This window comes from Salvelinus fontinalis, chromosome 12, assembly GCF_029448725.1.
Source record: "Salvelinus fontinalis isolate EN_2023a chromosome 12, ASM2944872v1, whole genome shotgun sequence".
Lineage (NCBI taxonomy): Eukaryota > Metazoa > Chordata > Actinopteri > Salmoniformes > Salmonidae > Salvelinus > Salvelinus fontinalis.
The window spans coordinates 39262833-39279273 of record NC_074676.1 but is presented as its reverse complement, the minus strand read 5'-3'; the positions used below and the strand labels follow the sequence as shown (position 1 = coordinate 39279273).

The 16441-nt window shown below is 40.5% G+C and overlaps 1 protein-coding gene across 1 annotated transcript; it reads left to right on the top strand.

Annotated features, from left to right (window-relative positions):
- The first annotated feature begins 3370 nt into the window (after positions 1-3370).
- Positions 3371-16414, top strand: ddx49 (DEAD (Asp-Glu-Ala-Asp) box polypeptide 49). Its single transcript, XM_055940743.1, has 13 exons — positions 3371-3638; positions 3851-3974; positions 4071-4156; positions 4246-4367; positions 5407-5594; positions 5950-6090; positions 14929-15004; positions 15138-15214; positions 15330-15427; positions 15524-15598; positions 15761-15849; positions 15965-16036; positions 16139-16414. Exons 1-13 carry the CDS (start codon positions 3524-3526, stop codon positions 16304-16306), a joined length of 1431 nt encoding a protein of 476 aa, XP_055796718.1. The 5' UTR covers positions 3371-3523; the 3' UTR covers positions 16307-16414.
- Positions 16415-16441: the final 27 nt, after the last annotated feature.

Here is a 16441-nt window from a genome sequence, read left to right as displayed (position 1 = left end):
CTCAAAATAAAAAGGCATTAATACAATACGTCAGTTTGCAGAAATACTTCTCAGACAGAAAACAATGCACAGTGGTGAGGCTTGGCATTGGAGCTTGTGCACACTAATTATGTTGTGCACTGGCCTGTTAGAGACAATATTCAGCTGACTGACTTTTTGTGCTGTGCAGAAGGCTCCATGTTCATTTTAGATGACACTTCTCGCCTGTTCCAGTGCAATTTGCAGGAGAGAAGGCCATATTGTAGTTGCACAATCTGCACATGCATAATTTTCCAGCCCTTATCATAGAGACATAAATCAAATATGGCATACAGGCAGAGATACATAACCAAAACACAGATGGTTTATCTAGAAATGTCTCTCGAGTCAAGGATCTCTGACCTCAATGTGCAATGCAAGACCATCAGCTGAAATGCTCCCAGATGGGGCATCTACAGTATTTATGGAAAAACAATATGGCAGGCCTTCACTTTATATGACTATTTTACCTACAAGAACATTATGCCACCATGGATGTTAAAGGTAAAATACAACACAGCCTACCCTGTTGCAGACACCTGCTGCCAGTGGGAAATGTCATAATGTCCTAGAAATTTAAAAGAGAATTGGAACAAGAAAATGCAATGTATGAAACCTAGTAAACCACCGCAGTCAAATTAAACTATGGCAAAGCTTGAATCTAGCCATTAGATCAGTGTACAGAGAATAGAACAACAGGAAAGAAAGGTAAGAAATTAGTGCCATAGTGCCCTCAAAGCTCATCACTAAGCTAAGGACCCTGGGACTAAACACCTCCCTCTGCAACTAGATCCTGGACTTCCTAATGTGCCGCCCACAGGTGCTAAGTTTAGGTAACAACACATCCGCCACGCTGATCCTCAATACGGGAGCTCCTCAGGGTGTGTGCTCAGTCCCCTCCGTACTCCCTGTTCATTCATGACTGCATGGCCAGGCATGACTCCAACACCATCGTTAAGTTTGCCAATGACACAACAGTGGTAGGCCTGATCACCGACAACGATGAGACAGCCTATAGGGAAGAGGTCAGAAACCTGGCCGTGTGGTGCCTGGATAACAACCTCTCCCTCAACGTGATCAAGACAAAGGAGATCAAATCAAATTTATTTATATAGCCCTTCTTACATCAGCTGATATCTCAGTGCTGTACAGAAACCCAGTCTAAAACCCCAAACAGCAAGCAATGCAGGTGTAGAAGCACGGTGGCTAGGAAAAACTCCCTAGAAAGGCCAAAACCTAGGAAGAAACCTAGAGAGGAACCAGGCTATGAGGGGTGGCCAGTCCTCTTCTGGCTGTGCCGGGTGGAGATTATAACAGAACATGATTGTGGACTACAGTAAAAGGAGGACCGAGCACGCCCCCATTCTCGTCGACGGGGCTGTAGTGGAGCAGGTTGACAGCTTCAAGTTCCTTGGTGTCCACATCACCAACAACCTATCATGGGCCAAACACACCAAGACAGTCGTGAAGAGTGCACGACTAAGCCTATTCCCCCTCAGGAGACTAAAAAGATTTGCATGGATCCTCAAAATAATTCTACAGCTGCACCATCGAGAGTATCCTGACTGGTTGCATCACTGCTTGGTGTGGAAACTGCTCGGCCTCCGACCGCAAGGCACTACAGAGGGTAGTGCATACGGCCCAGTACATAACTGGGGCCAAGCTTCCTGCCATCCAGGAACTCTATACCAGGCGGTGTCAGAGGAAACAAATTGTCAAAGACTCCAGCCACACTAGTCATAGACTGTTCTCTCTGCTGCCACATGGGAAACGGTAGCAGAGCACCAAGTCTAGGTCCAAAAGACTTCTTAACAGCTTCTACCACCAAGCCATAAGACTCCTCAACAGCTAATCAAATGGCTACCCAGACTATTTGCATTGACCCCACCCCCTTTTACACTGCTGCTACAGTACTCTCAGTTTATTATCTATACATAGTCACTTTAACTCTACCTACATGTACATATTACCTAAATTACCTTGACTAACCAGTGCCCCTGCACAATGACTCTGTACCGGTACCCCCTGTATATAGCCTCGCTTTTGTTATTTTACTGCTGCCCTTTAATTATTTGTTACTTTTATTTTTTACTTATCTATTTTTTAGTTAACACTTATTTTTCTTAAAACTGCACTGTTGGTTAGGGGCTTGTAAGTAAGCATTTCACGGTAAGGTCTACACCTGTTGTATTCAGCGCATGTGACAAATACAATTTGATTTGAAGAGTAGTTGGCAGTGGGAGATGTCATTTAAAATAAATAGCTGTTAAGGGGTGGGCGATGCACCATATAAATCAAAAGGCTTACACAACTATGAGTAACATTAAAAGTTTGAAAACAAACTTGCGTTCTACAACACAAACATTTTAACACATTATCACAAATCTATTTTAAGCCTGTGCATTGATTAGCTCAGTTACGTTTGACCTGTGTCCATTTGCTAGACCACTTATGCTTAGCCAATGGAAGACAATAAAACATTAAACACAATTGGCTACAAAGTCTGGGATGGAAAATGTACAATGAATATGGAGAGTTTACTTTGAAATAAAGACCGATTTTTCTATTGAGTACACACGTACCAGCCCACTTCTATATTTTGCCTGTTTGGTCGGTCAAAAGACAAATTTATGAACAAAACTATCAGAATCGGGCTGCTTGCGTAAACGCAGCCATAATGACTTCAGTAAAGTCGTTATTGAGTAGGAGTGTATTTTCTATACCAAACAGTCACGCCCGATGTCCACCAGATGCATATGCCTTCTCCCACCTCATGACTATAGCAAGGACATATTGAAAAAAATGATTATGCTCACAATGAGATCATGATAACATTATTTGTATGATATAGTTGCCTCAGCCTCTGTACACATACATTTGCATGATTGTTTTACCAGTAAATCAGATCATAAATTCATTCGTATCATTATTTTTAACTGTTATGTAAAAACTAATACAAAATAAGCTGAATTCCTGATTGTGAGTTTCCAGATCATGGACTTTTTAAAATGACATCCTTGCTTGCGGCAAACTTGTTTCCTGGGACATACTTTACCAGTATTTGTGAGGCAATACCTTCTGTTAATGAAGTTTAATATTTTGATCCAAAATACATTTGTACTGCAATGATGATAGACTGCCTGCAGAGAGGAAGAGGCGAAGATATGTCCAAAATAATAAACCCAGTGCGTTTCTATGGGCTTATTTTGGACCTAAACTTGTCGCTTGTTGCTTTCCCGGTTTTGGGACAACGACTCCCATTTTTACGCCGGAGACATGAGCAACTTGTCATTCATTATACAGACATTTGCTGGCTACTGTGTTGAAAATATGATCAATTGTGTCATCCATAGGAGGAGCCAATATTGACGTCACCAAAATGCGACAGACGTAAAATAACACGAGGAGGATTTTCTGGGATTTCAGAGGATAATTTTGAACACGTTGGCTCACAAAACCAAGTATAATATATACTTTTCAATCTGTAATTTTGGAGAACTGCAAAATGTCGGATTTTTCATCTCTCGGTCTGTCAGATTGGCTGATTCAACAATGTAAACAAATGGGGATCAGTAAACCAACTCAAGTCCAGGAAAACTGTATGCCACCGATTCTGGAAGGTAACACTTAACGTTTGCTAACAAACTATGTATTATTTCTTGTAATGTATATATATATTTTTTAAATATAAGGTTTAACCTTTATTTACCCAGGTAGCAGTTTAATGAGAACACATAACTTCTAGCTACAATAACGACCTGATCAAGAGAGTAAACAAACTAGCTATCAACATACTTTTTTTTTTATATGATTTTGCCCCTCTGTTGTCTAGGTCGGGATTGTATGGGTTGTGCCAAGACTGGCAGTGGAAAGACAGCTGCCTTTGTGCTACCAGTGCTACAGAAATTATCTGAGGACCCATATGGAATCTTCTGTTTAGTTCTCACACCTACCAGGTTGGTGAATCTTTTGATAATTGTGAACTATCTTCTAGAAAAGGCAAGTATATAATGTTGAATGTTGTGTAATGTTTAAACTTGTGTCTTTTGCAGGGAATTGGCTTACCAGATTGCCGAACAGTTTAGAGTCCTGGGAAAACCAATGGGCTTGCGGGACTGCATCATTGTTGGTGGAATGGGTAATGTTGATTACCAACAACACTGCCTCTCATTGCATTCTTATTCAGTCGTCCAGTATGTTCTAATGTTCTGGTGATGTTCCCAACAGATATGATCACACAGGCCTTGGAGCTCTCTAAGAAGCCCCACGTCGTTGTAGCCACTCCAGGAAGACTGGCAGACCACATTCGGAGCTCCGACACATTCAGCATCAAGAAGATCCAGTTTCTGGTGAGTTTGTTGGAGAAGAAATTAATTGATGTGTCCACAACGGCAATTATGTTTGAGGTTGTCTAGGTGAGGATGTCTCACTGTCAACCAAAACAGTGAGACTGTTATGAACTACCTTTATATTATTAACGACCTTATGTGTTGAGAATGTTTTTTTCCCCCCATTACAGGCAGACCACACCGTTCACGTCGCGTGCGTTGCAAAATAAATTTAGAAATCTATGTTCAATTATTGCACCCACACTGCTCACGCGCGCCAACAAGTGTCTGCGTTGCCAAGGGCTAAAATAGAAATCAGTTCTATTTATGACGCAGATGACGCTGCAAGTCCTGCCTCTCCCATCTCCTCATTGGTTTATAGAAGCGGGTACCCACGTGCCATCTCCTCATTGGTTATACCCACGTGGGTGACTGAAAGACGAACGATGTCAGTGTCGGTAATGCACCTAATTTATGAAAGTTGCCAATCGCAATATAAAGTCAAGAGAAGAAAAAGCCTGGAAGGAAGAGAGATGACTAGAAACGATTCGGTTGACCGTTTTATGTGTGGATTAATTGGCGGAGTAGAGGACCTTGTGCATTTCAGGTTAAATAACAACTCAATGTTTATATCCCAGGACACATTTGCTAGCAACAGCAAGTGCAAGCTAACTAGCTAAATTTCCATAAATGTTTAATGCTTTTCGACCTGTCCCCAAATTATTATAAATGATTCAGAGTTTGTTTTGATATTTTAACCTGCGTATCGTGATCGCGTTTGGTGTGGGGGGACAAAATAAATGTATGCATGATGGCGTACGCGCGCAGCCAGTTTGGGTTCCGTGTTAGTGTTGCTGTTTTTTTATAGCCTATTCTTGATTTATCATTGTACTTGTCAGGATGCACGGTCGTCTGCATGCCTTCTATTAGGAAGTAAAAATCAATTTAGTTAAATATCTTCTGCAAAATGTGACAAGTCATAGAGCCTAACGGTGACATTTTATTTTGTGACATAATGCTAATTGTAATGCACGGGCCAAATGTTCATTGTCTCTGGTAGATCCTTGATGAGGCCGACCGCCTGCTTGAGCAAGGCTGCACAGACTTCACCAAAGACTTGGAGGTGATCCTGGCCGCGGTGCCTGTCAAACGCCAGACACTGCTGTTCAGTGCCACCCTCACAGACACACTACAGGAACTCAAGGGCATCGCCATGAACAAGCCCTTCTTCTGGGAAAGCAAGTCCGAGTAAGCTCTTAGCATGACTGACAACATGATGCACTACATTGGTACATTACATGATTAGTTGCTTAAATATGCATGTAGAGGTAAACCTCATTCTTCAAAACAGGACATGTCTGTCTTATGTTCTATTCCATAATTGTATATCATTTGCATGCCCATGTGTATTTTAAACATTTTGACATGTAAATTGTACACTAAACTGAGTGGGAAAAGATTCTCAATTTAATTGACTGGTTAAATGAAGGTTATTTTCTCTCTTGATTATCAACAAATGGAGTAGCTCTTTCCTCTTTTTTGAAAAACAAAATGTGCTATATTGGTTCAACATAATTCAATTTTAAGTGTATTTTTCTCATAGGGTCCGCACGGTAGAGGAGTTGGATCAAAGGTACATCCTGACACCAGAGAAAGTGAAAGATGCCTACCTAGTGCACCTGATCCAGAAGTTTCAAGATGAGCACGACGACTGGTCGATCATGATCTTCACCAACACCTGCAAGTAAGAATGCCTTTGATCCCAATTGGTCCGGGAAGTCGCTCTGGATAAGATTGTCTGCTAAATCACCAAAAAAATTGATTCAGACACTCAACAAGAAGGTCTGATTTCATTATTACTGAAACAGGATCCAAGTGGTAAACATAAAGATCCAGTCAATTAAAACAATTGGAGGCCTCTTACACTTCAGTGTTGTGATGCAAAATGCATACAATTTAAAAAGGTATTATTGGATATTATTCATCCCAATCAGACTGATTTTTTTACATGGACGATACATTGGAGATAATATAAGAGAAGTACTGGAAACAATAGAACACTATGAAAAATCTGGAAAACCAGGTCTGGTATTTATAGCTGATTTTGAAAAGGCTTTTTATAATGTATGACCTGTGTTTATATATAAATGCCTGGAATATTTCGATTTTGGAGAATCTCTTCTAAAATGGGTTGAAGTTATGTATAGTAACCCTAGGTGTAAAATAGTAAATAATGGCTACGTCTCAAAAAGTTTTAAACTCTTTTGCAGAGTAAAACAAGGTTGTCCACTATTGACATATCTGTTTATTGCCATAGAAATGTTAGCTGTTAAAATCAGATTCAACAATAATATCTAGGGGTTAGAAATCCAGGGCTTAAACACAAAGGTGTCATTGTACGCTGATTATTCATGTTTTCTTTTAAATACACAATTTGGATCCCTCCACAGTCTCATAGAGGATCTAGATACTTTTTCTAACCTCTGGATTACAACAAAATTATGATCAGTTTACTATTACGTATTGGATTACTAAAAATACAGCTTTTACATTACCGTGTAGTTTACCAATAAAATTATTTGACGGTGATGTGGACATACTCTGTATACATATCCCAAAAGAAAAATTAATTCACGACAATAAATTTGAATAGAAAGTTAGCAAAAATAGATAAGATCTAGCTACAATAGAAAGGATAATACCTGACTATTCGTGGGAAAATCTATCTGATTAACTCATTAGTCATATCCCAGTTTACCTATTTGCTTATGGTCTTCCCTACAACCTGTTTTTTAAATTATATGAGCAAAAAATATTCAATTTTATTTGGAAGGGCAAGCCAGACAAAATTAAACAGGCCTATGAATATGAATTTGGAGGGCAGAAATGATGAAATATTAAAGCATTAGGCCTCTCACTAAAGACGTCAGTCATACAAAAGTTATATTTAAATCCAAACTGGTTCTCTAGCAGATCAGTAAGAATGTCTCACCCCATGTTCAAGAATGGCCTTTTTCCCTTTATTCAGATTACAACCTCTCAATTTCGGTTATTTGAAAAAGAAATCATCTCCAAATATCGTTATTTAAAAAGTCATAGAAATTTGGTTGCTATTTCAGTTTAATCCACCAGAAAAAAGAATGCAACATATTGTGGATAACCTCAAATATACTCATTTAATTAAAAAAACATTATTACAATTTTTTTTTTTTTTTTAAAGGTATAATTTACAAAGATAGATATCATAAACAGGACTGGTGGAGTTATGTCACACATGCAGCTAACAAAAATATATGGGAATGTCTGCTCTACCCAAAACTACAACCAAATAATTGCAGCATTACTGCAAAAAAATGGAAGAGGTAAGTGAAAGGGGGAAAAGGTAAGGAACTTGTCTGCTGACCCTGCATAAAAGACCAAAATTGGTTAAAGAAAATTGTGATTAAAAAAAGGATAACAGTTTCATTTAATGACCAAAAAATGTACAGCTGTGCCGTATAGATTGCAAAATAGTTGGGAAGAGATTTTCAATGTACCGATTCCATGGCACATAGTTTATGAACTGATACGCAAAACAATGCCGGATTCAAAACACAGAATTTTTCAATTGAAATTTCATGCAAAATTCTTGCAACCAATAGAATGTTATATATGGGAGATATAACCATCCCAGTTCTGCAGAATTTGCTGCGAAGTGACTGAATCATTAGGTCATTTGTTTTGGTACTGTATATACAGTATGTAGCTTGCTTTTGGTCGCAGGTCCAGGAATGGTTGAAGAAGTGCAACATTAACCTGGAGCTAACTCTGCAGATAGCAATACTGTGTGATTTGGAAAGTCATAGTCAATCGATCAATAATATAATACTTTTAGCAAAAAGATTATCTTTAATGCACAATCTGTAGAAACTATGAGAATAGAGGTTCAGAACTTTTGTGAAACATCACAGCACAGTTTAAAAATATATGTCAAATGGAAATAAAAAATGGTTGGTATTAAGAGATGGATGGGAGGGGCTGAGTGGATCTGAAGGGTGGGAATAAAAACAATAAGATAACTAATGTAAAATACAGTGCCTTGCAAAAGTATTCACCCCCTTGGTGTTTTTCCTATTTTGTTGAATTACAACCTGTAATATAAATTGATTTCATGTAATGGACATATACAAAATAGTCAAAATTTGTGAAGTGAAATTTAAAAAATAACTTGTTTCAACAAAAAAAAACTGGAAAGTGGTGCGTGCATATGTATTCACCCCCTTTGCTATGAAGCTCCTAAATAAGATCTGGTGCAACCAATTACCTTCAGAAGTCACATAATTAGTTAAATAAAGTCTACCTGTGTGCAATCTAAGTGTCACATGATCTGTCACATGATCTCAGTATATATATATACACCTATTCTGAAAGGCCCCAGAGTCTGCAACACCACTAATCAAGGGGCACCACCAAGCAAGCAGCACTATGAAGACCAATGAGCTCTTCAAACAGGTCATGGACAAAGTTGTGGAGAAGTACAGATCAGGGTTGGGTTATAAAAAAAATATCTGAAACTTTGAAAATCCCGCGGAGCACCATTAAATCCATTATTAAAAAATGGAAAGAATATGGCACCACCACAAACCTGCCAAGAGAGGGCCGCCTACCAAAACTCACAGACCAGGCAAGGAGGGCATTAATCGGAGAGGCAACAAATATAACCCTGAAGGAGCTGCAAAGCTCCACAGTGGAGATCGGAGTATCTGTCAATAGGACCACTTTAAGCCGTACACTCCACAGAGCTGGGCTTTACGGAAGAGTTGCCAGAAAAAAATAAGCAAACATGTTTGGTGTTTGCCAATCGGCATGTGGGATACTCCCCAAACATATGGAAGAAGGTACTCTGGTCAGATAAGACTAAAATTAAGCTTTTTTGTCCATCAAGGAAAACGCTATGTCTGGCACAAACCCAACACCTCGTCACCTCGAGAACACCATCCCCACAGTGAAGCATGGTGGTGGCAGCTTCATGCATTGGGGATGTTTTTCATCGGCAGGGACTGGGAAACTGGTCAGAATTGAAGGAATGATGGATGGTGCTAAATACAGGGAAATTCTTGCGGGAAACCTGTTTCAGTCTTCCAGAGATTTGAGACTGGGACGGAGGTTCACCTTCCAGCAGGACAATGACCCTAAGCATACTGCTAAACCAACACTCGAGTGGTTTAAGGGGAAACATTTAAATGTCTTGGAATGGCCTAGTCAAAGCCCAGACCTCAATCCAATTGTGAATCTGTGGTATGACTTAAAGATTGATGTACACCAGCAAAACCCATCCAACTTGAAGGAGCTGGAGCAGTTTTGCCTTGAAGAATGGGCAAAAATCCCAGTGGCTAGATGTGCCAAGCTTATAGAGACATATCCCAAGAGACTTGCAGCTGTAATTGTTGCAAAAGGTGGCTCTACAAAGTATTGACTAATGGGGGGGTTAATAGTTATGTACGCTCAAGGTTTCTGTTTTTTTTGTCTTATTTCTTGTTTGTTTCACAAAAAAATACATTTTGCATCTTCAAAGTGGTAGGCATGTTGTGTAAATCAAATGATACAACCCCCCCAAAATCCGTTGTAATTCCAGGTTGTAAGGCAACAAAATAGGAAAAATGCCAAGGGGGGTGAATACTTTCGCAAGCCACTGTATGCTGTGTTCATAAAATGTATTTAGGTCCAGAATTTTTGTGGAACAGAACAGTTAAAAATATTTCTCAAAATAGAAATTAAATTGATGAGTTTCAGAGATAGATGGGATGGGTTGACGTCCCATACATTGTGTCCGTAAAATGTGTATATATACAACACAGTACCAGTCAAAAGTTTGGACACACCTACTCATTTAAGGGTTTTTCTTTACTTTTACTATGTTCTACATTGTAGAAGAATAATGAAGACATCAAAACTATGAAATAATACATACAGTGCCCTCCACTAATATTGGCACCCCAATTGAAAGTTTTTTTTTTAATGTATCAAAACAAATGTTTTTCTCATATATGTGCCAGAATTATTGGCACCCCTTCAGCACTTTGTGCAACCTCCCTTTGCCAAGATAACAGCTCTGAGTATTCTCCTATAATGTGTAATGTGGTTGGAGAACACATGGCAAGGGATCTGAGACCATTCCTCCATACATAATCTCTCCAGATTCCAAGGTCCACACTTGTAGACTCTTCTCTTCAGCTCATGCCACATGTTTTCTATGGGGTTTAGGTCAGGGGACTGGGATGGCCATGGCAAAACCCTGATTCTGTGGTCAGCAAACCATTTTTGTGTTGATTTTGAGATGTGCTTTGGCTCATTGTCCTGCTGGAAGATCTAACCACAGCCCAGTTTAAGCTTCCTAGCAAAGGCAGTCAGGTTTGGATTTAATATCTGCTGGTACTTGGAGTCCATGATACCATGTATCCAAAGAAGTTGTCCAGGGCCTTTGGAAGAAAAACAGCCCCACAACATCAGAGATCCACCACCATACTTCACAGTGGGGCTGAGGTACTTCTCTGCATGGCTATCTTTCTGTCTACACCAAACCCACCTCTGGTGTTTGTTTCCAAAAACCTCTATTTTGGTCTCATCTGACCATAGAACCCAGTCCCATTGAAAGTTCCAGTAACATTTGGTAAACTGTAGGTGCTTGAGTTTGTTGTTTAATGACCGCAAATGCTTTTTTTATGGCAACCCTCCCAAACAACTTTTGGTTATGTAGGTGGTGTCTGATTGTGGTTTTAGAGACTTTCTGACCCCAAACTTCAACTAATGTCTGCAATTCTCCAGCTGTGATGCTTAAAAAAAATGGCCACTCTTAACCATCCTCCTGACTGTGCGCAGGGTCAATATAGACACACGTCCTCTTCCAGACCGATTGTTAACATCTCCAGTTGCTTTAAAATTCATAATTATTGCCCTGATGGTGGAAATGGGCATTTTCAACCGTTGAGCTATTTTCTTAGAGCCATTTGCTGATTTGTACAGCTTGACAACCTTTTGTCACACATCATTGCTGTATTCTTGGGTCTTTCCCATAGTGATGGATGACTATGGGAACTTGGCCTGTGTCACCTCATATTTATACCCCAGTGAAACAGGAAGTCATGGCTTACCACTTAAGTGTTCCTAGTCACTCAGGTGAACTTAAAAATATTAAATATGAATGGGAAGATACTTCAGATAGATTTTACTCATAAGAATTCATAGGGGTGCCAATAATTGTGGCACACATGTTTCAGAGAAATATTTCACAATTTTTCTTTCCAATAAATTTTACTAAAATTAAAGGTTTGTGAATATTAGATATTTTTGTGAATAATTTGAATGAAATACCAAAAGGATGAACAGCAAAGAAAATATTTTCACAGCCCATCTTGCACATATTTATCAAGGATGCCAATATTAGTGGAGTGCACTGTATGGAACCATGTATTAACCAAAAAAATGTTAAACAAATCAAAATGAGATTCATCAAAGTAGCCACCCAGTCTTGGCATTCTCTAAACCAGCTTCATGAGGTAGTCACCTAGAATGCATTTAAATTAACAGGTGTGCCTTGTTAATTTGTGGAATTTCTTTCCTTAATGCATTTGAGCAAATCAGTTGTTGTGACATGGTAGGGGTGGTATACAGAAGATAGCCCTATTTGGTAAAAGACCAAGTCCATATTATGGCAAGAACAGCTCAAATAAGCAAAGAGAAACGACAGTCCATAATTACTTTAAGACATGAAGGTCAGTCAATCTGGAAAATGTCAAGAACTTTGAATTTTTTTTCAAGTGCAGTTGCAAAATCCATCAAGCACTATGTTGAAACTGGCTCTCCTGAGGACCGCCACAGGAAAGGAAGACCAGAGTTACCTCTGCTGCAGAGGATAGTTTTATTAGTTACCAGCCCAAATAAATGCTTCAGAGTTCAAGTAACACACACACCTCAACATCAACTGTTCAGAGGACACTGCATGAATCAGGCCTTAATGGTCAAATTGCTGCAAAGAAAACAATACTAAAAGGACACCGATAAGACTTGCTTGGGCCAAGAAACATGAGCAATGGACATGAGACCGGTGGAAATCTGTCCTTTGGTCTGAGTCCAAATTTGAGATTTTTGGTTCCAACTGCCGTGTCTTTGTGAGACGCAGAGGAAGTGAACGGATGATCTCCGCATGTTTGGTTCCCACCGTCAAGCATGGAGGAGGTATGACGGTGTGGGGGTGCTTTGCTGGTGACACTGTGATTTATTTATAATTCAAGGCACATTTAACCAGCATGGCTACCACAGCATTCTGCAAAGATACACCATCCAATCTGGTTTGTTCTTAGTGGGACTATCATTTGTTATTGAACAGGACAATGACCCAAAACACACCTCCAGGCTGTGTAAGGGCTATTTGACCAAGAAGGAGAGTAATGAAGTGCTGCATCAAATGACCTGGCCTCAACCCAATTGAGATGGTTTAGGATGAGTTGGATCGCAGAGTGAAGGAAAGGAGCCAACAAGTGCTCACCATATGTGGGAACTCCTTCAAGACTGTTGGAAAAGCATTCCTTATGAAGCTGGTTGAGAGAATGCCAAGATTGTTCAAAGCTGTCAAGGCAAAGGGTGGCTACTTTGAAGAATCTCAAATATATTCTGTTTAACACTTTTTGTGGTTATTACATGATTTCATAGTTTAATAGTGAAGACATGTTGAAAATAGTAAAAAATAAAGAAAATCCCTTGAATGAGTAGGAGTCAACTTTTGACTGGTACTGTATATACACTGCTCAAAAAAATAAAGGGAACACTTAAACAACACAATGTAACTCCAAGTCAATCACACTTCTGTGAAATCAAACTGTCCACTTAGGAAGCAACACTGATTGACAATAAATTTCACATGCTGTTGTGCAAATGGAATAGACAAAAGGTGGAAATAATAGGCAATTAGTAAGACTCCCCCAAAAAAGGAATGGTTCTGCAGGTGGTGAGCACACACCACTTCTCAGTTCCTATGCTTCCTGGCTGATGTTTTGGTCACTTTTGAATGCTGGCGGTGCTTTCACTCTAGTGGTAGCATGAGACGGAGTCTACAACCCACACAAGTGGCTCAGGTAGTGCAGCTCATCCAGGATGGCACATCAATGCGAGCTGTGGCAAAAAGGTTTGCTGTGTCTGTCAGCGTAGTGTCCAGAGCATGGAGGCGCTACCAGGAGACAGGCCAGTACATCAGGAGACGTGGAGGAGGCCGTAGGAGGGCAACAACCCAGCAGCAGGACCGCTACCTCCGCCTTTGTGCAAGGAGGTGCACTGCCAAAGCCCTGCAAAATGACCTCCAGCAGGCCACAAATGTGCATGTCAGCATATGGTCTCACAAGGGGTCTGAGGATCTCATCTCGGTACCTAATGGCAGTCAGGCTACCTCTGGCGAGCACATGGAGGGCTGTGCGGCCCCACAAAGAAATGCCACCCCACACCATGACTGACCCACCGCCAAACCGGTCATGCTGGAGGATGTTGCAGGCAGCAGAACGTTCTCCACGGCGTCTCCAGACTCTGTCACGTCTGTCACATGTGCTCAATGTGAACCTGCTTTCATCTGTGAAGAGCACAGGGCGCCAGTGGCGAATTTGCCAATCTTGGTGTTCTCTGGCAAATGCCAAACGTCCTACACGGTGTTGGGCTGTAAGCACAACCCCCACCTGTGGACGTCGGGCCCTCATACCACCCTCATGGAGTCTGTTTCTGACCGTTTGAGCAGACACATGCACATTTGTGGCCTGCTGGAGGTCATTTTGCAGGGCTCTGGCAGTGCACCTCCTTGCACAAAGGCGGAGGTAGCGGTCCTGCTGCTGGGTTGTTGCCCTCCTACGGCCTCCTCCTCGTCTCCTGATGTACTGGCCTGTCTCCTGGTAGCGCCTCCATGCTCTGGACGCTACGCTGACAGACACAGCAAACCTTTTTGCCACAGCTCGCATTGATGTGCCATCCTGGATGAGCTGCACTACCTGAGCCACTTGTGTGGGTTGTAGACTCCGTCTCATGCTACCACTAGAGGGAAAGCACCGCCAGCATTCAAAAGTGACCAAAACATCAGCCAGGAAGCATAGGAACTGAGAAGTGGTGTGTGGTCACCACCTGCAGAACCATTCCTTTTTTGGGGGTGTCTTACTAATTGCCTATAATTTCCACCTTTTGTCTATTCCATTTGCACAACAGCATGTGAAATTTATTGTCAATCAGTGTTGCTTCCTAAGTGGACAGTTTGATTTCACAGAAGTGTGATTGACTTGGAGTTACATTGTGTTGTTTAAGTGTTCCCTTTATTTTTTTGAGCAGTGTATATTTACAAAAATATGGTGAATTGGAAATGATGCCGACAATTACATAGATTCCATCAATCTGCACTATTAAAGCTGATCTAACTCCTACAAATAAAAATGTAAATGGCTGAAGAGCCTGGAAAAATATGAAGATAAGAAAATAACCAGTAGAACATGATGCTGTATCGGCCTTTTGACATACTTTGTCAATCTAGAATTACTGTTAGACATTGAATCATTAATGCATTGCATTCTTCCTACAGGAATTGCCAAATCCTCACAATGATGATGCAGAAATTCAACTTTCCAACCATCTCCTTGCATTCAATGATGAAGCAGGTAAACAACCCCAGCTCCTGGGGTGTAGCTCTATATTCATTGATGGGTTACATGACAAGTTGAAACCCATTTAACATGTGCTTCATAATAATAACTCATGTTTATTTGGACATTGGCTTTGTCTTTTTCATAGAAACAACGTTTCGCCAACCTCGCAAAGTTCAAGTCCAGTGTCTTTAAAATCCTGATTGCAACTGATGTGGCTTCCAGGTAAGAAAGCTGTATTCAACATCTGTGTGTGTATAATCTTCACAAAACATGATCAATATATGGACAGGTTACAAACCATTGTGAATCTCATCTATTTTCATGTCCACATTGTCAGAGGTCTGGATATTCCAACAGTCCAGGTTGTCATCAACCACAACACGCCAGGTCTGCCCAAGATTTACATTCACAGAGTTGGCCGAACTGCCAGAGCAGGTAACATTCCTCCTTCACCATCTCTGCCTGTTATAACATAGGCTGCTACTGTACAGACTTAGATGTATAAACAACTTTTCTCTGATTTGTCTAAAGGAAGGCATGGTGTCTCGATCACACTGGTGACACAGTATGACATCCACTTGGTTCATTCCATCGAGGGGCAGATCCGTAAGTGTCAAACATGCATTGAAAAGTAGAGTCAACAGTTGTTTTAGTATTGCTTGCTACCCTTCAGACATGCCTGTTAGCCATTTGTGAGTATCACAACATAGAATATGATCACAGGGCAGAAAACAAATTAATTTGAGCTTTGCTTTCCCCTTTGTCCAGAGGCCAAACTGAAGGAATATCCAGTGGAGGAGAAAGAGGTTCTGAATATCCTCACTCAAGTCAACGTGGCCAGACGGGAGTGTGAAATTGTACAAATACCTATTCTATTTATACACAGACATTTCCGTTGTGAACATGTGGCTGTTGGATAACAAGGGCTCATATTTCTGCTGTGACTTGTCTCACCATTCCTTTTGTTTGCAGAAACTTGAGTCAACAGATTTTGATGAGAAAAAGGAGATCAACAAGAGAAAACAGATGATTCTGGAGGGGAAAGTATGTTCACCATGAGCCACACCTCCATGGTCCGAGTTAGTTTTGCTGTGATGAGGGTTTTAGTCGATTTGTTCTGATATTCCAACTACTTGCCTGTCACAGGATCCAGACGTGGAGGCAAAGAGAAAGGCTGAACTGAAGAAGATAAGGAGTGAGAAGAAGTTGTTCAAGGAGAGGATACAGGAAACCATTCAGAAGAAACATGGGATGCAGAAGAAACTGATGAAGCAAAAACACATTCAAAAGAAAAAGGCAGTGAAGTCCACATGAATCAACACTGTACATTTATGAATTGTGTATTTAACAAGGCCAGTTGCCCATTTTTGTGCAACATGTTTTATAATCTGTACGTTTCCAAATAAAATGGCAGTGCATCAACATTTTACTTTCATTAAAATCAAAACC